At 36.1% G+C, this 19,977-nt stretch overlaps 1 protein-coding gene across 13 annotated transcripts in view; it reads left to right on the top strand.

Annotated features, from left to right (window-relative positions):
- Positions 1-19,977, top strand: part of MYO3B (myosin IIIB) — a 211,238-nt gene that overhangs the window by 32,232 nt on the left and 159,029 nt on the right. For all 13 annotated transcript variants that reach the window (XM_026852307.1, XM_026852319.1, XM_026852312.1 and 10 more), the window contains 4 exons: positions 3,303-3,407; positions 3,670-3,769; positions 7,397-7,473; positions 19,096-19,241. In XM_026852307.1, coding sequence (XP_026708108.1) covers positions 3,303-3,407; positions 3,670-3,769; positions 7,397-7,473; positions 19,096-19,241 — 428 coding nt within the window. The remainder of the gene's footprint in view (positions 1-3,302; positions 3,408-3,669; positions 3,770-7,396; positions 7,474-19,095; positions 19,242-19,977) is intronic.

Here is a 19,977-nt window from a genome sequence, read left to right as displayed (position 1 = left end):
GGGGTTATTGCTAGAAGAGTCACAGTCTTTTGTGATTCTCTAATTAATCACTGTTAATTAAAGGACTGGTGATAGATGATGTGTGGTAGCCTACTGTTGAAAATCACATCCAAACTGCCTCCAAAGCAAACAGATCTTTTTGGTAAGAATGGTTTGCCTAAAAACAGCTTGATTTTTTTTTTTTTTTTTCTTTCATGTTGGAGGATACATTAGAAAAAACATTTCTCTAAACTTTTGGAGAGCTCAAGCACTTAAGGGGAATGGACAAGATGATGAAGTAGTAACATGGAGGACAGTTAACAATCATGCTGCCTATTGCAAAAGTGAACAGAGACAATGTATTGGGAAAATCTATTTTATGGTAATTTAAAACTAGAGGCTGGTTGTTGAAAACCTAGCAATAGAAATGCCTTCTATTAACTCTTCTTGTTCAGTGGCAATCAGTATACTTGCAATGAAAAATGTATTTTGGTGGTCTTGTTGCCAGTTAAAAGACTGCCAAAGATTGTTGCAAGATGAGAATTTCTTCTAGATGTTTTCTAGGCTTAAGTGATACAGAGATTTGAACAGACTGATGGGCAGTAACAGACCATTCAAATATTTCTCTCTAGATGGTGAAAGCATCCACTTTTAAATTAGGAATAATTTTAGAAATTCCACTCCCTGTTCTTGAATGGTGAATGAAATTAGGATAGGGAATCTTTATTTTCACCTTAAGTTGTGGAATCCCAGCAATACATCTAACTTCTGTGTACTGCAGAATTATGGAGCTTGAATAAAACCCTTTGGCTGTGCTTCATCTTAAATTTCAGTAACTGTCAAAAAAGTGGCTTTGTTATTTATCTTTTGGTGTTGTTTTCTATTACAGTAGAAAACCTGCCTGCTGTCTTTGTGTTGAGTTTGGGCTTGGTTTCCCATGTGTTTCCTTTTTTTCATACATGCATATCTGAAAGATGCATCATATGTGGTATTCCATATAGCAAAATTTTGTAAAGCAAAATTGTGACATATTCTATGTAAGAAAATTGAATGTAGAATTTGAGAGAGTTAGGTGTTTCTACAGACCTTATCAATTAAGTATGTTCATTTCAGGTGTTTTTTGGTGCACATTGTTCAAAGTTTTAAAGAAATATGACATTTTAAAATATGTATTTTCCCTATATTGATAAATTTACTAGACAAGGCAAACTTTTTCTTGCCTTGGAATTTACATGCAAATTTATGTATGTATAGCAATTACTTTTTATATTATAAATTAATGACACTTTTTCAGTAAAAGGGAATATACAAAGTATGCAGACTTTGATCACTGAGTCTTTGAAATATGTTCGTTGGATGTGTGACTTCCAAAATTTGTAACAAAAAGGTGGATTTTTTTTTTTTTCCTTTAGGCACAATTTTGCTGTGTTTACTCACTACAAGCAGCACCTCACTTTGATATATGTCTAGGATGAGGAAAGGTAACAAAAAGTGGACACCATATATATTTTTATGATGATGCAATTCTTGGATAGGTATAGCACAGAGAACTGTAAAGCAAGCTTCCCTACTTTTCCATCTAAGTGTCCACTTTTTAAGGTATTACCATTAGCTATAAAGTGGCAATGAAGTTTACAAGTTCATTTTGCCCTAGATCTTTGCTGACTGTCAAGAACAGTGTCACTGACATCAGCAGTAGTGTTTGTGGGATATATTTATTTTCAGAGTCAGTCATTCCTTTAACATATGCTACCAAACATCTGTCAGTCTGTATAATTTTTCAGTCACAACCAGCTTGGGTGTTTTTTGAAGTGAGGGTATACTTTTCTATATTTTATTTCCAGGGTAGAGATAAGTTTAGTACAGCCTGTCTCAACAGAACATTTAGCACAATTAAAGCAATAAATAAAAATCTTTGATGTAATGTCTTGTCAGCAAATGGTTAAACATGGAAAGAAACACATGCAGTTTCTTTCCTGAGATGTTGAAGTTCTCCTGTAAATACATTTGATGATTGATATTGAGCTGAATGCTCCCACCTTATTGATTAAAAAAAATAAAAATCCCTATTAATTAATTAAAAAGAAAAGTAAAATTCCTGCAGAACTCATCAATGTTTTCAGTGATGAAATTTTGCTTCAGGATCTTATTTACATAAAGGACGTTTTATCATGTGATCTCGTCCTTTCCACAAAACTTTTAGTCTAGTGAAATTTTTTGATGCAAGGGGAATTTAGTAATAAATGAAGGAAAATATCAACATATCATAGAAATTAGTTATTGAACTGATCCACAACTCAGAAGCTATTTGAGAGATGCAAAACTTGAGAGTTTGTAAAACATGTTTTCATGCCATTCTCCTGATTTATTTTCAAGTTAATACTGATAATGTAAAATGAACTTATGTTGAAGTGCATGAGATTTCTGTATGGCACAAAGGATGATAAAGGTGCTTGCTACAAAAACAGGTCTAGAGGAGAAAATTCAATGAAAGAAAGGCAATCAGTTCTCCCATTATTTTTTTTTGTTTGTTTTTGTTGAACAATTTTGTATATTTAAGAAAAGGACAGAGAATGAGGAGAAAGGAAGGAGGCAAATAGCTGTTTAGAAGGGCATGGACAGTAAACTAATGGTGTGGATGAAAACGTATTTACAAAGATTCTAATTTTACTTTTTCTCTTGCTCTTTTGATGTATGGCAGCACATTAGTGGGAAATGCTTGCAAGAAGCTGCTTTTCTGGATCAGAATGTTTCATCTCAGTTGTTGGCAGCACATGCCATCAAATCTGAGTATAGAGATATGACTTCTGTCTACTTTATATTGCCTGCCAGCAGGAGCATTGATGGAGTGAAAGTTTAAAATGACTGTAATTTGTTGCCTCCCAGTTATCAAGAGCATCAGTCTTTTCTGTCTAGCCTTTTCCTTGCACAAAAGCAGTTTTTCAAAAAGGCAATGCACGCATTATTGTGCAAATACTCAAATAATGTAAACTGGACTTATAAATCCTCTTTTAACAACAAAATACAGTCCTGTTCATCATATTTTTATTTTTAGTTACATTTTACAAATGATACTTTATAATCTTTGTTTTTCACTTCCCTCTCCCCACTCAGACTGCTGTGATTTATTATTAGCATTGCTAATAAAATATGTCTTAAGGTGGTATGACAACATAAATAATTGCAAGGTAAAAATCTAGTTGTTTCCAGCCATGTGTTGTAGTGTGGTTTTGCACAGTAGGCATTTAGAGCCTAAACAAGTATATTCAGTAACTGAGGACTTGTCTTGCTTTTTTCCCCCCTTGCAACTCCCCCCTTCACAGCTGTGCAATGGAGGTTCTGTCACAGACCTTGTCAAAGGCCTGCTGAAGTGTGGCCAACGGTTGGATGAAGCTATAATCTCATACATTTTATGTGGTGCTCTCTTGGTAAGGATGTTCATTGGGCTTGTAACGACAGCAGAGGGTGCAATTTACCCATCTCATACATACATTTTCCATTTATAATGTATGGTAATGTTGACAATATTATGTGGGCTATTATAACAGCAGGGGTTGTATCAAGCATGTAATCCGGTGGACAGATGTTTCTATAGAGTATGTGCAGATTGTCTTCATTACATTCCCTAATAGTAGGGTAATTGTTTTTGAATAAGGGAGTAAACTTATTTTTGTTACTGCTGGTATATAGGGCCTTCAGCATTTACACAATAACCGGATCATTCATCGTGATGTGAAAGGGAACAACATTCTCCTGACAACAGAAGGTGGAGTCAAGCTCGTTGACTTTGGTAATGACCACTTCCCATTTGTTTTCCTGATACATGCAGTTTAGTCAAAGGCATCTGTTTACTTTCCCCTGGGAAGGCAGAATGGTATAGTGAGAGACTTTTTCAGAAGGAAAAGCAGAATTGTTTTAAGAAAAAATGGAGAACGAACCTGATCCAGCAAGAATAAAACTTCTAAGTAAAACCAGTAATATACTTTTAACTTAAAAGCTTAAACATAATAATTTAATAATTAAAAACAGTTCTGAAGTTGCCATTTTATTTGCAAAGCTCTTTTGCATTTCACAAGGAATGTCAGTTTCAGGGCAGTTGTCCTCCTAATTTAAATTTAGATATTCTGTCTTTTGCATATGAAAAGGAAACATTCTTCTATCTGAAATGGCTTTTGCTAGCCTTAAGCATATTTTTTCCCTCTGAGCAGAAGGTAAAATGGTCCCTTGGGTCCAAAACCCAACATCCATTTAATTTGTGATTATTGCTGTTAGATTTGAGCATCGCCAGTCTGGATACGTCATAAGAAACAGGAGAGAGAGAGGTAGATAGAAAAGGTCTTGGCAATAGAATTTAACTCAGTTCAGCGTTTTTCCTATTAAACATGCACTTAGAAAAACAAAGAAATGCTCTGGTCCCTCATATATGTATGCAATGGAATGGACAATTTTATTAAAGGTAACAGAAATTATTAGTAATATGATTTATTAATGAAACTATAAAATACATAAGGTAATCATTGAGAATAGTGTTGTGTGAATAACAGATGTTTGTTTAGCAGTGCATGAAGGTAAAAAAAAAATTCACAAAATGAGAGTAGTGTAAAATGGCATGCCAAAAAAATTCTACAAATAATTTTTAGAAAATCCCAAAATATTAAATTTATGCAGTGGAAAGAAAATTTAATATTGATGTCATAGTGTTATAAATTTAACATAAAAATCTGTTGAGGATGCTAAATAAGTCAGGAAACAGAAGACTTTAGTATCTTCTAGGGACAGCAGTTCATTATGTTGAATGGGTAAAGGCAACGACTAAAATAGTGCTGGGAGAAACATATGGCCTGAAGCAAAACTTGGAGTCCCTGACCTAGTACTAAGGAGGAAGATCCCTTCTTATTTGGGGGAATTTTGGCAGTATGGTCTTTGTAACTACTCCTTTCTGGGAAAAGTTGGCTTTTCTTCTCAAAGCAAAATGTTTTTATCAGATGTATCAAAGGCCTTAGCTGCAGTAGAAGCTTAGCTTTGAGCTCTGGCTTCCAAAGGCAGATCAGTATGCTGCAACTCCCAAGTGGCACATTCAGGGAAACTGAGAATCCCAACCTTTCTGGTGTCCCATGGGGTCTCTCTGATTCCACATTTAGGTTTTAGGGATTTTTTTTTTTGTACTTGTAAAGTTATAACAGTAACACTAGAAAATTACAACAAATATGACTACCTCCAGAAAAAGCCATGAGTTAAATCTCTAGTGTTTCCTAACACTCGATGGTAAGGAAATGCCAAGAAATGCCCCCATATCTGTGGGCTTCCCGACTAAAGAAGCATCAGGCAGCAAGCTTTCATTAAGCTGCTATTTTTCCCCTCTAGCCCACTGCTGTAGTCACAGGAGGGACTCTGGGAACAAATTAGGACTGTGTCACAGGTGATACTGTTTGCAGAACTGTTTGTCTCACTTGTTGAAGAAAGTGGAAGATATATAGTGAAAAATGCAAGTTCAGGAAGAGAAGGGACTTGCAGTTCAGACAGTTGAATAGCATCAAATTAGGTACTATTCTTGCTTCTGCTGGTATTTCTCTGTGACGCTGGCAGTTCACTTGCATCAAACTTTTTAGAAGTGGCCACTCTGTTCCTCTTTTTCCTGATAGGCAGTTTGAAACATCTTGTCCTCCTTTGCAGAAGACTATGTATTCTTGAACTGCAGCTGAGATCTATTACAGCTCTACTTGAGGCATGTGGAGTGCTTGAAAACTGAAAGATCTCAGATTAAGTACCCAAAACCAGTGGATTCTTTGGATATTTTTAGGTTAATCCCTGGAACTAATAATCCTTTCCTATTTTGCAGGAATGTTAAGGAGATTTATTGTTTGATGAGGAGGGAAGGAAACACGTCAAAAGGAAAAGAATAATTTTATATTTGGAATAGGACTGGCAATACTAAATAAGTAATGAACTCAAGTCGATGGGGATAAAAAAGATATTAAATGACTACCTATTTGGTGAATGCTATCCATTCTGTCCACAGAATGAGACACAATCCTGAAGAAAAAACAGTTACTTCATATTCAGGGCTGTATATATGGATATTAGGTCACAGAGAGGATTACACAGATATCCTTAATGAGGCTTTTTTTTTTTTTTTTCTTTATTGCATGACTTTACAACTTGCTTTTCCAATGTAACACACATTTCTTCCCTCAACTGCTCTCGACAGCATGATATATTTGAATAAATGTTGATCACGGTATAAGTCGACCCAAAATGTCTGCAGTTTATTAATTTATTCTCGTGCTTGTTCACTCTCTCACACTGTCTCCATCTCTCAGCAATTTGATATTCTGCATAGTTTTGGAGTGGTGGTAGATAACAGCTACAAATTAAGCTACCTGAAGAGAGATCAGTTAAATGCACAGAGGTTTGCTGTAGGTCCTAGCCATTAACTGTTTCACAACAGTACTCAGGAAATCACCAAAGACTTGCAATCACACTGAAAGATGAAAAATAAATACAGAATTGAATTTTTGAGCCAGCAATCAAATTATTTAACTTTTGAATTATGAGTCGAAATTTCTTACTTATTGGCATCAGGCAATGTGCATTTATGTGTTTCTGCACATTTTTGTCTCTGGGTAATGCCATAGGAACAGACCACTGTGGTTTTTGTTTCTAAACAGTGTTACGGTGAAATATGTTTTTAAATCAATATTGGTTTTGTGTCAACTTACTGGAGTGCTCCTGAATTCTACAATTCAATTATATGTTGACCAGAGCAAAGAAGATTTGCTGTGCAAGTTCATTCTGATTTGTTAATGTTTGATTTTACTCTAGTTCTTTCTTAATTTTTTCAGCGGTGCTTCAGTAGTCCAGCCCCAGTCAGCAAAGCACTGAAGCACAAGCTTTGTTTTAAGCATGTGCTTAACTCCCTAAATACAAGCTGCAGTGTGAGCTTGAGCTTCTGTGCTTTTCTCCGTAGGGAATGATTAAAGCAAGTGCATAAATGTTTTGTTGAACAGGAGCCTCTGCAAATACTCTAGTGAACAACTTTCTTGCCAGCAGTGTTCAGGAACTAAATTTCTGAAACAGAAGTTTTAAAGTCAAGTTGTAATTTGAATAGTTCCTGTTTATACTCATGAAAATAGCAAAAAGAAGTCTGTGATATTTACATGCCAATTGAATTTTTAAGTTTGAATGAAAGTGCTTCAAACTGAGAGTCATTCACAAAAAAAATCTCTCAGCAATTCTAAACAAAAGCACCAAGCTGAAATTAATCAAACAAATAACTTAGTACAAATGCTGCACTTATTTTGGCCATGCATTCTGTGCATGCAGAGGCCTGAGATTTGTTTTCCAGATACTTGAAATAAACTGACTGAAATGACAGAATGAATTTGAAGCCAAGTTTTTCTGATCTGTTTTATTGCAGGTGTTTCAGCCCAGCTCACCAGCACAAGGCTGCGTAGAAACACCTCCGTGGGAACACCCTTTTGGATGGCACCTGAGGTAGGCAGACATTCCTATCTGGGTTGTCTCCATTTATTGCAACACACATGTTGTTGCCAAACATAGTAGGAGCTTTGTTGCTCCACATAGTAAGAGAAAAGATTGTCTTTACTTCTCTCCTCTATAGCTGTGTTTCTACTTTATGCCTAGGCCCCTGTACAGTAAAATAAGTGTACTATTAGAATATACAAAATGGATTTCTAATAATCTTTATTATTTTCTTCTCTGTAATGTTTCCATAAAAGTACAGATAATCTGCAAATAATTGAGGGTCTCCTTGAAAACTTTATGACTTTCTAATCACATACTGTCTGTTTTGATGTGCTTGTCTGTGCCTCTAAATACATATTGGGAGGAGAAGGAAGAAATCCCACATTCCTGTCTGGCTATAGGACTCTGCAAAACCCTGACTCAGCTATGTGTTCTTTAATCATTGATTGGGCACCTGAATCCTTCGACACAAGAACTAGCATAGATTAAAAATGTAGAAAAATAACCTACAGGCAGGTTAGTCAAGTATCTTAGACCATATTTTTACATACTACTCCCCAAATATAGTCCTTTTCCTTCTGTTTCATGAAACTCTAGAAGGTTTTAACACACTGTTGAACAAAAGTCCTTTATGTACTTTCCCTAAATTTGGTGTGAAAGAAGTTAATCTTTGCCCTCCTTGCTTTAAGAAACAAAAACTACTTCTGTAAGGTATAGATTATGAAATAAAAAAATAGGGAATTTAAAGGGAGTGGTCTGTTTATTTGTAAGTTGTTAAACCTTCTTGACAGTAGTAGCCTCATTTCTGTTGAAGGCTATTAGATTTACTTGAATTTTGGGGAATTTGTGGTGGAATTTGCATTTGTTACCAATGTACACAGGTCTATTTCTGTATGTCAAACAGTTAAAAGTATCATGGAAACATTTGTGTTAAAACATTTTATACTTTTTATACATCTATTTCTATTGCTAAGGAAGACTGATAATAGCTGAGCAGAGAAAAGAAGCTGCTGTTAACGGATCCAAAATTGATCTTGCACAGTCTCACAAAGAATGGTTGATATTTTACCATCTCCATAACAACCAGTTTACGTCACAAAGGAGACACAAGATACCCTTAGAAACCACTGTGCAAGCATTATTTATGGAATCACCTTGGTTGGAGACATTCTGAAACCCTTATAAAATACTCCTCTAGACAATAATTGACATATTTTGAAATATTTTATTGAATTCAGATTATTAGAAGTTATTTTTAAGGTACTATTTTGCTTGAATAATTGCCATCAAAGGTAGTAATCACACTGAATTTATTTTCACATCCTGCTTGAAAATATTAATTCTTGAGGCAAAAAGCCAAATAAATAAGCAGAGATTTTGATCTGAAAGATTTTGACCTGAAAATACAACACACATGTAACCACGGCGTGTTATGTGCCAGCACATTAAACCAGCAAAGAAATAGCTTTGAATGCTTGCTGTTTTGAAAAGATTTGTCAGAATAACCAACCCAGTACCACAAGCATAGTAATTCATATCACATTTGCATGCCTGTGTGAGCCATGCTGATCAGGCTTCATAGATGTACCAGTCTACAAACCAGCTCTAAGATGCTCAGATACCCCCTTACGCTGTTGTTGAAATGGCTTTTAAATGACAAGTTGTGTAACACTCGTGCTCAAGTTGCTACAGTTGCTTTCTTTGTGTTCATATGAATGACATTATTTCAACTGATGTGTGGGGTGCAGTTTACCTTACTTCTGGGGAGATCTTTCCGGTATTTTTAAAATGTGCAGCCAGCTTTTTATGTGAAAGATGAAAGATTAGGACTGCAATAAGATGAAAAACTCTGCTTGGGTAACGTCTTATTAGGAACTGTATTTTCTTTGTGAGACTGTCGTGAGATCAGTAAAAACTAGAAAAGCACTTAACAGTTGCAAAATTTTGCTGCCTAAAGGTTTTGACATGGGATAGAATCTATGTCAACCCCCAAAACACCGTAAAATAACTGGACAGGAAGGAAATGTTCCTAATCAGAGAAATAGAAAGCATGAAGACTATGAATATTTTATTTTTTTAAAATTAGACTTTTATTATCTGTGTGTGAAACATAGGAGCCTCAGCATAAGGCAATCATGGGACCTTGTCATATCTAAGGGTGAGAAAGGGATTTAATCTGAAGGGGGAGTTGGGGAGGGTTGCTGAAAAAGCATGCCTTGGAGGGAGAGGCTATGGGAGTGTTTCAGAGAAATGGACCTTGTGAAATGAAGCTGACAGGGAACATTTTCCAGGATAAACCCCAGGAAAATAAAACCTGGAGAAGAATGATGCAGAATTATTCAAGCTGACAGTTAGGAATAACTGGTGATAAGCAGGAGACAAATACGCTGGAAACTAGAATCAGTAGATCAGCCAGGATCAAGAACAGCCTTTATAATGAGGAAAACCATTGTATTTTAAGGTGAAGTTTTCAAATGTATCAAAGGGATTATATGGCAATGGTACTTGCAATAGCAAAAGTTCCTAGGAAAATAGCAGTGACTGAGGGTGGTGTGAGGTGTTCTGTTCAGCTCAGTGTTCCTACTGCAGTACGAAAAGCAGCAGCTTAACTGTTTTGAGCGACTTTAATATCTTAGAGGGCTTTTTTTTTTTCCCTTGATGACTGTGAGGCTTGTTTAGCAGCAACAGGACAATCTTTTTGATTTGTCCTTGAGCATTTGTTGTGAGTAGAGCATGTGATTAACAAAAATTTTGCTGAAAAATGCAAATACAGGGAAAAACTAGGCTGTGTGCAAGCAACAGAGGAACTTGGCAAGGATGAGTCAGTTTGAGAGCAGCTTTAAAGTAGACTCACTGAAAATCAATCACTGCTGTTTAACCTAATTAGGATTGTCTCACAGTTACAAACATAGACATGCAGAAACTGAAACGCTTAATACAGGCATGCAAAAAAAAAAAAAAAAAAAAAAAAAAAAAAAAAAAAAAGCTGCCTGTTGCCAAACACTTACGTTACCTAAAATGTGCTTCTATTATGATGAAATAAAAAGCAGTTGGAATCAGATTTGCAACTTTTGATCTCAACTGCCTTTACATTTCTAGTTCCAAACCTTTACATGTCTTATTTTCAACCTCCAGTGCAGAACTGAACAAAATCTAGTCCAAATAGAATTGCAGTTTTCATTTTTGCCAAATATAATTATGTTATCATGATTTAGCTGGAAACTTGACTCTTGAAACAAGCTCAGCTAGAATCTACATGTTTTCTTTGGCCCAAATCTAGATTTAAGAACAGAAATAGAAAAAGGTACTTGAAGTCAGAAAGAACTGGAGAGATACTGAAGGTAATTTAAAACCACAGAAAGTATGCTTTTATATTTTACTGATAACTGCTAAAAAAAATGACAATGGTGCATGCATACTTATGTTTTAAAACAAACATAATTGAAACAGTTGATCCTTTGAATAATTATGTGTTGAAATGTGACAATAGGAAAGGCTAAGACATTTGTAAAAGTAATGAGTTCTGTAACAGTGAGTTAACCAGAGGTAAAATCTTGGCTCTGGTTTGCTATTGATTTCAGAAAGAACTCACATGTCACATGATTAAAGCTATGTCAACTCTGTATTTTGAATATTTGTAACCATCCTGCCAAGATGAAGTAATGATTGGTAAGACCGCCCCAGAGACAACAGACTCTTCCTTCCCCCTGCTAAATCAAGGCATATTTCCTGGGATAAAAGTCAATACTTCTGAGCATTGGAACAAATTTCTGAAGTGTTAGAAAAATAAGTGACTAGTTTAAATTGTCTTCCAATGTTCCTTTGTATTTCTTTAAATCAACCAAACTGATAAAAAAACCACCCCAAAAAGTAATTTTTATTAATGTAGTGGAAAAATACATAAAGGGAAAATTCAAATTTTGCAAAGACTCTCATCACCTTTTCCACTGAAGTCAATATTTATTACAGTAAGGGCTGTATTCAGGCCTTACAATTTGGTCGAAAAGAAAAATCTTCCTTTTGGTAGATTAGGGCTGATTTGTCTTATTTACCTCTCCATTTTTATAGACATGAAAATGTTACCAAAAAATCCTTTTAATAGTAAATACATTTCATGTGTGGTTAAATATGGAGTTGGAAAAGCAGCGTAGAAAAGATAACCCCATCACTAACCTGGGATTATGTTTTTATAAACTCTAAACAAGTACAGTGATACATTCCCCTGAAACTACTGAACGTATTCTCATTTTATCACACTTCAACCTATCTTATTTGCCAGCTCTTTGCTTATATCAGAGGACTCAAGGTCAGCATCCTGTTAACAGCTCTAGGTCTCTTCACTTCAATTCCTTATTAGCTACAATTAGCTCTTTTGATATGCACATTTTTGCTACACTTTCAAATGCCAACTAAGCATTAAATTTTGTAAATGCTAATTTATAATGAACTATAGGAATACACTGCTTAGTATAAATAGGATGTAGATTTCAAGAATGTATATAACTTATTTTTCTCTCTGAAAGCTATTTAAAAACAGTTGCACAGTTAAACTGTATGCATATTTTGTGATAAAGAAGCATAAGGAACTATGTACCTTCTCTAATAAGGAAAATTTTGAAAATATTTCCTTATAACATCTTCCATGAAAATGTAATAGCTGTTCTCTTACAGCTAATGATAAAACAGGTTACTGAATTAGCTCTTACTGAAGCTATGAGGTATTTTATACTTCATGAATTGCAGTAAATGAGATGACTGAAAACATAAGTTTCAAAAAATAACTGATTGTCCTTATGAAGAAACTTCATAGATGCAAACAGAGAAAACTGCTGCTGCTTTTCCAGAATTTGTGTTTATCTGTCATCATGATTAATTAATAGTAAAATACTTGAAAATTCCACACATTTAGTGGATTAAAATAATAAATGCAATAAATAAATGGTAAAGATAAAGAATGGTAGCATTAAATCATTCATAACGTAGATTTTTGTTACATTGTGATTTGAACAACCACTTGTTGTTTAACGGTACTATATTTATGATAGTATATTAAGCCTAGGGTGTAAAGGAATTGCCAACTTGGCATACATTTTGAAATGATGTCCCTGCTTTCAGGAGGTTAAAGTAGCGGGACACTACGGTGTGTTAGAAATTATTTTTAGGTGGTATTAGCTGTACTCTTGACATGTAGCACTGGGTTTGAGTGTGGTCCTGAGGCACATGTGGTGAATAGGCATGGCCATGACAGAGAGAAACTGCTACAGTGTAAGTGTGGGAAGAGACGGCAGGGAAGAGTGGGAACCATTGCTCTAAATAGATATGACACGACTGGAAGAACTGAGTGTCATAGAAGTGAAATGACTTACATAGAAGTGAAAGGGCTTAGAGCAGGTCAGTGGCAGAATGTGGAAAAGAGGTCTTTAAATGACTGCATATGACTAAAATGCCTGTGATTCTGAGATGCCACCTTCTGAGAATCAACTGGTATGATTTAAACAAAGTTATCTTTTGGGGAACATAGATCTTTAGGAATTGAATAAAGAAATTTTAAAAAATGACAGTTTCTGCACTGCTTATTTTTTCTCCCCACTTTCTTGATTTTCTGTGGTTCTCAAGCTACAGTAGTAAGGAATTACGCTGAAGTTGCTTAAAGTACAGAAAGAAAGCAGTGGAATTCAGAAAACTGAATTGGAATACAGAGGTATCTTTAAAAGAGATGGCACATAAGAGAGGCAGAGCTCGAAGCAGGACAGCACCAGTGAGCTCCCCCTACAGAGCAGGGGCTGGCAGAATCTGTCACCTCCTCCTTTGCCCCCAGTAGAGCTGACTTCCTCCTCATGGGCTGGCATGGCAGGAGGGGGTTGAAAAGGACGTGGCAGATGGAGAGAACCTCGGGGAACCTTGCCAGTAACCTTGATAACATGGCCATAATCTTGTGAAGGGATGTGGGGGAATATGGAACCAATTTCAATCACAAATTTGCTCTTCTATAAAATTATGTGAATGTGCTTGAGGGGAGGGAGAGAGGGAAAGAAAGGTGAGGGAGGGATAAAGATAGATAGGTATCACTTAGTGTCCCCAGTGCTGCTAAATGCTATCATGAAAGACTTTTTTCTTTATCAGTGTATAGGAATTAGAATTTAATGTTTCCTATGTAGATAAATCAAGTTGCATTATATAGTGTCAGGTGGAGCACAGAAGTTCAGCTGGTTTCTTTCATTTGACTTGCATAGCCAGCAATTTTATTCTCCTTGCAGCAAGGGTAACAATTTTGTGCCACATTCATTTTACATACGCAGTGCTTTTCAGCATTGTGCTCGCACACCTCATAAGCTGCTTAATTACGTCAGCTAAGTACAGCACCGCCTTTCTTCAGGGGCATCAACCTTTTTAACTCCAGACTCCTTTCTGCAGGTGGGTCACCAGCTCTAATTGTGTAGTAGTTGTCTCCAAGTAGCACATCTGTACTGCTATTATTGGTATTGTGTATGCTTGAAGCTATACTTTATATGTGCACTGTATATACTGAGGCAAAATGAAAGTAAATTATTTCACTTCCAATAATTCTAGGTAAACTTAAAAGGATTTGATGTATTTTGCTTCAGCTAAACATATGTATAGCTTCCTCTCTGCCCACAAGTCAGTATGACCACTGTACAAATAGCAGCTGGTTCTGTGTGTTACCTGTTTTCCTTCTTTTAAATCCACCTGTGATCTACTTAAGGGCTTGCTGAAGTTCAAAGAGACCTTTGCATTGATTTCAGGACAAGAATAATTATATCCTTTAATTTAAAGTTGTCTTCTCAGGCTGTGAATCATCTCATGTAACTCTGTGAAGTTTTGTGTTTCTGTAGAAGTGATGTATCACTCGTTGGCTTCTCTAAATTCCCTCCAGTTGGTGTCACTGATTTGCTCATGTGCCATCTTTGCCAGTCCAGTGAATTCCCCCACCCCCCCCTCCACCTCACCCTGCCCCAGTGTGATCCTCAGCATGATTAGTGTTGGCAACTACCATCACGTTATCTGTTTCTCTGTGTGGTGTTTAGGTGCTTTCCATCCTACCACAGTATGGCTGGACCTGAAATCATGATGAAATTACAACTAATACAAAAGGTGACAGCCTGTCTCCTTGGCAACCTAGGCCACCGTGTGCATGTAACCCGTCCATGCCGAAGTGAAAGACTTGGCGCTTATTCCCATTGTGTTTACTGGCAAATCTCAAGATTAACTGTGTCACCCCCTGAAGCATTGGCATGAACATAGTGTTTGCAGCAAAGCAAACTACCTTTTCTTTTTTGCTTGTACAAGCAGGAGAGGATTTTGCTGGATATAAAATAGGTACAGATGTGATGATGTCTTTGAACACGGTAGAGAAAGGAAGTAGCATTTTCTTCAGTTTCAGATAATTTCTTCTAGGCTCTGTCTTCATGCCTCACTGGGCAGAGCAGGCATCAGCAGTGCTGAGAGGCACTCTCAGCTCCAGAACTGACCGCAAAGGACAGATGTTTCAAAAAAATTAGTATCTCTGAATTCCAGTAAGGACAGGGACATAATAAAAGATAAGTCTTTTATAGTCTTGGCTGTTAGAGATTTTTGCTCTGCAGGGAGTTGCAATAGTTTTCAAGGCAAAACAGGACTGGGGCATTCCCAAGGACTTAGCCTGTAAACTATGACTGAAAGAACTCTTTCTTCTTCAGATTTGAAGGTCAAGTGTTGTCTGCTAGCCAGCCTATAATTACAAAATTGCCAATGTGGAAAAAGCTGTAAAATATGATTCTTGCTTTAAAAATTAAAATTGGTGGCATTTGTGTTTCTCGAAGTGGTGCATAAATTGGTAAGTTTTTAATAAATCCTACAGAAATTGAAAACTTGTTTCAAACCAAAGTGATCATTAAAGTCATATAAATGCTGCATACTTGGTGTCAGAAGAGCAGTTCATTTTGTATGTTTTCTGTGAGGTTGATCTCACTGTAGTCAAGCTGTCTAAAACATACTGGGTTGCATGGTCGACTGCCTGAATTTTTGTAAACAAAGAGAATGTGGATTAAGGGGAATATTTTTCTCAAAGAATTGGTGCAGGTTCTGATATTAGAATGGAGAACAATCTGATAGTGTTTAATTCCCCATGGTTAGAGTGCCAGTATTTTGCCATGTTATTTTACTGCCATGTACCATATTTACTGGAGTGGTTAGCTGTGGAGCAGAAGACTTACAAAGATCTGTTATACATTCCTTTCTCTTTGGTAGGTAATACATTGTGAAGTGAGAAAAGCTCAAAAACTTTATTTTTTAAAACAGCAGTTGCAGTATACTTTCTTTTCTTATCCATTATGAGTGCAAAGCCCTCTGATGCTCATATTATTTTAGTGTAGCTTGTTAAACTTTCTGAGATACATAGCAAGTTTTGCTATTGGCCTGTAGTTAGGAGCAGTTGTGATGTGCTTGTAGAGGCAAAAGTGGTGGTGTCTTTGAATGTGGGAGACCTGCTTTGTATGTGGCACTGCTGACAAAGTCCAGTGTGACTTTGAGAAGATCCTGCTTTTCCTTCCTTTGAAAATGAAAATATATACCTCTGCATCTGAAAGTTTGAGAACAAATATACAAGTATTTGCAAAGGACTCGGCACATTGATGAGAACCAGGCAACTTCTGAGGTAGTCACTTCCAGGAGATGGACTCTAGCAGCTTTTTAACCAAGCAGATAAATATTTCTCATGTGTTTAAAAAAGGAAAGAGAACACAGTGCATTTAATTAGTCACATATGGATAAGCTACTTGCAACTTCTGAGTCATGGCCTGGGAAGCTGACTTGCATGGGTGGTGGGGGATTTTTTGAGGAAGTGTCCTTGAGTGTACAGATGATTTGGGAAACTGCATAAAGAAACAAAAATAATCAAGAAATTCAAGTTTCCCTTTCTGTCTCTGACCAAAACTGCAATGAAGGAAACTCAATACCAAGTATGGGCTCTAGAATGTATTATTTAAGTATCTCTGATGCATCTTCACACCAAATTTCTGACAAGTTTTTACATCAAATTTGATTTCTTTCCTTCTCTCTAAGGCATGTGTTGTTGTTTAACAGCAGTCAACAACTAAGCACCATGCAGCCATTCTTATATTGAGATAAGAACAATTTAATACCTAAATTAAATAACAATAATAAAATATAATAATATTAATGAAAAGGAATATAATAAAAAAGAGAGAAATAAAACCCAAAAAAGACAAGTCATGCACAATGCAATTGCCCACCATCTGCTGACAAATGCCCAAGCAGTGATTCACCCCAGCCATTCCCCCAGCAGTTCATATACTGAGCATGATGTTCTGTGGTATGGATTATCCCTTTGGCTAGTTCAGGTCAGCTGTCCTGGCCATGCTTCCTCCCAGCTTCTTGTGCACCTGCTTGCTGGCAGAGCATGGGAAACTGAAAAATCCTTAACTTAGAATAAGCGCTACTTCCAACAACTAAAACAGTGTGTTATCAACGTTATTTGCACACTACACAGTACCATCTACGAGGGACAAAGTTAACTCTATCCCAGCCAAAACCAGGACAGCATGGTGTAAGGAAATGAAATTATCATATAGGTCTCTGAAATAAGAGTGGTGGTTTAAAGTGCTATGCTTGAGTTGCATAGAATCTATCTACTGCACAGTAAAACTCATCTTTTTCAAGAGCTAGAGGGATCTCTGGGATGAGATCAAGGCTATAATGAACTCTTTGAAGAACTAAGAAATATTTCAGAGCTTTCACTTAAAATATTCTGTTGAAGAGAAGGGAGATGGGAAAATAATCTTCATGTGACAGCTTTGAAAAACACCACATTATCTAACAAAACCCTGCCTCTTCAAGTTAAAAAAAAAATAAAATCCCTGAACCCTCTTTTGCAGTCCTTATTTTTCCCCATTCTGTTTATTTGATAGCTGTGTAGGGGAACGTGTATGTATGTTTTTCTCAGATGGTTTGCAGAGATTTTGCTGACTGCTTTATCATGTCATAGTTGAGAAACACTGGTCTAATGCTCTATCAGAAGATTCTTTGACATTACAGCAATAAAGGGGAAATACCACTGCCAGTAGGGTATGAAAAGAAATTTCTTTGGCATACTAACTATAAAAAATTGAGGAGGAAGAGAGAGATCTCAACACTTCTCAAAACATTGATAGAAAATTCAGGAAAGGTCTTAATTTTTCTGGACTGATTTGCTCTAGGAAAAGAACTGAACCATTAGTATATAGCAAAGGAATTAACTAATGTCTAACTTTACTGCCAAACACACCCCCCACCCCCATTTCAGTATTATTTTAACTAGTATGTTTGTCACCCCTGATTTCTCATAAAATAAATGATGAAGTGCTGTGTGATGGGGTCATGAGTCCCAGAGTAAGAGATGAACAGGTCCCATGGGCCTGTTGGATGAGAATCTCTACCAGAGGCAGCAATGCCTCTGGTAGATGCAGCTTATGGAGAAAGTAACGAAGATATTAAGCTGTAATCAGCAGCTTCTCTAGGAAAGGTTTTCTTAGATCAGGCTGAGGGTGGCTCTCTGCCGGCAGCTACCTGGGGTACTGACTTGCATGTTGGTATCTCTGAAAAGCGTTGTCCCAGTTTGAAGCCTGAACACAAGAATTCAGAAGTAAAAAAAATAAATAAGTTCTCTTCTAGAACCTAGATACAGCCGCCCTAGGACATGCTGTCAGAAGTTCTGTTTATTTAACTATACATTAGTAACAATACTTAAAACTCTGAGAAAAATAATGGAAAGCAATTATGCAATGTGTGGGGATCTGACAGATTTTTGAAGCAGTTGGTCTGATTAATGAGATTTGGGAAGGCAAACTTGAGACAAGATTCCAAATCATGATAGAATAAAAGGCAGTGAAGCTGTGATTTTTGTCTTGACCCTTTGCAAAGATAGGGGCTAAATTAAAACTTTAGTTTGAATCTCATGTTTAGATGCAGAATTGTTTACAGCCTCTATGAATATTTAGCTTATAAGATTAGAATACAAACAGTGGGTTAGCTGGAAATGTACATCAAGTTTGTAATGTAAAAGGGTTCTGATGTTCAAGGAAAGATTCTTGTTAACTTCCATTTTTCTTAGACAAGGTACATGGTATGTTAATTAAGATTTATTTTTTTTTTAAACTACTCAAATCTAGTAGAGACAAGCTGAAAAAAAAATGACAGAAATGACTGATGCAATATTCTTATCTGAAAAACAGCTGTGCAAATCAGTCTATCCCCACGAATAGTCATAGTTAATAAAAATAATGTCAATATGGGGTTCTCTGCTATTGTAATAGGTTTTTGTAAGAAATGCTTTCAAAACCAGAACTTAGTAGAGTGATGTTCTTCACATCGATATTTGAAGCATCCCATGGAAATTAATGTATTGGAAAAAAAAGAGGGAGATTGTTTTTAAAGAAAACAAACCCAAGAGAAGTTCTAATTTACTGTTATATTTTTGTGGTGTTTTTCCTAACCGGGATATATAGGCAAAGATAGGGATGTGAAAACTACATAGGATTTTAGACATGACTCAAAAAAGTGCTTTCATGTCACATTAGGATGTTGGGAATTGTACATTAGGTTAAAACGTTATTTTCTCTGCTTTTTTTCTGATAGGTCATTGCTTGTGAACAACAGTATGACTACTCATACGATGCTCGATGTGACGTATGGTCCTTGGGAATAACAGCTATTGAACTGGGGGATGGAGACCCTCCTTTATTTGACATGCATCCGGTGAAAACCCTTTTTAAGATTCCAAGGTATGGCACTAGATGGCTCTCTTCACTCACTAGTTTGTTCAAAGGCAATCGAGTCAAAGGAGAAAGAATATTTAGTAAACACTTGTGCTTGAAATCCTAAGAATCCCTCACATGAAAAGACAGCAAAAAGCTATAATGTTAAAGACTTGTTTTTCAATCTGACTTCTACAATAATTTATATTTAGAACGCCTTGAAATGATAAAGACTTGGGTGTTTATTTTATTCTTATCTTAGAATATAAAATCATATGATATCAAGGTACCTCCCTTCAAAAGTACTTAGCTACTATTGATTAAACCACTCGTTTCAAAAGAGGAAGAAGCCAACATTTGTAACTGTTGAATAACATTTTAAAATGTTATTTTCCTAGAGTCTTAGGCTTGTTTTACTGCAGAAGAAAATCACACAATTTTGACAATGCTGTGAAGCAGTCTGGCAGTTTCAGCAAACTGTATTCATAATTTATTTTTTCATTTACACAAGGATGTTAGATTGTAAAAGATTTCGATTGTCATACATGGATATGAAAAAGGGATAGAAATTCCTTCTATATATAGTCATGTAAATTAGCTGTATTATTTCATGCTTTTTTTGGTTTCATTTTGTTATCATTTTGTTGAGTCTTCCTGAATAAGTTAAGATGAGATTGACAGTGTAAAATAGAGTTTAACAACAGAACGGTTATAATAATAGATGAAATATAGAAATAATTTGTCCATCATTGATTAGACTGGC

This window comes from Athene cunicularia, assembly GCF_003259725.1.
Source record: "Athene cunicularia isolate RWA chromosome 7 unlocalized genomic scaffold, athCun1 chr7_part1, whole genome shotgun sequence".
NCBI classification, from domain to species: Eukaryota; Metazoa; Chordata; class Aves; order Strigiformes; family Strigidae; genus Athene; species Athene cunicularia.
This window is presented reverse-complemented; position numbering and strand designations above follow the sequence as displayed.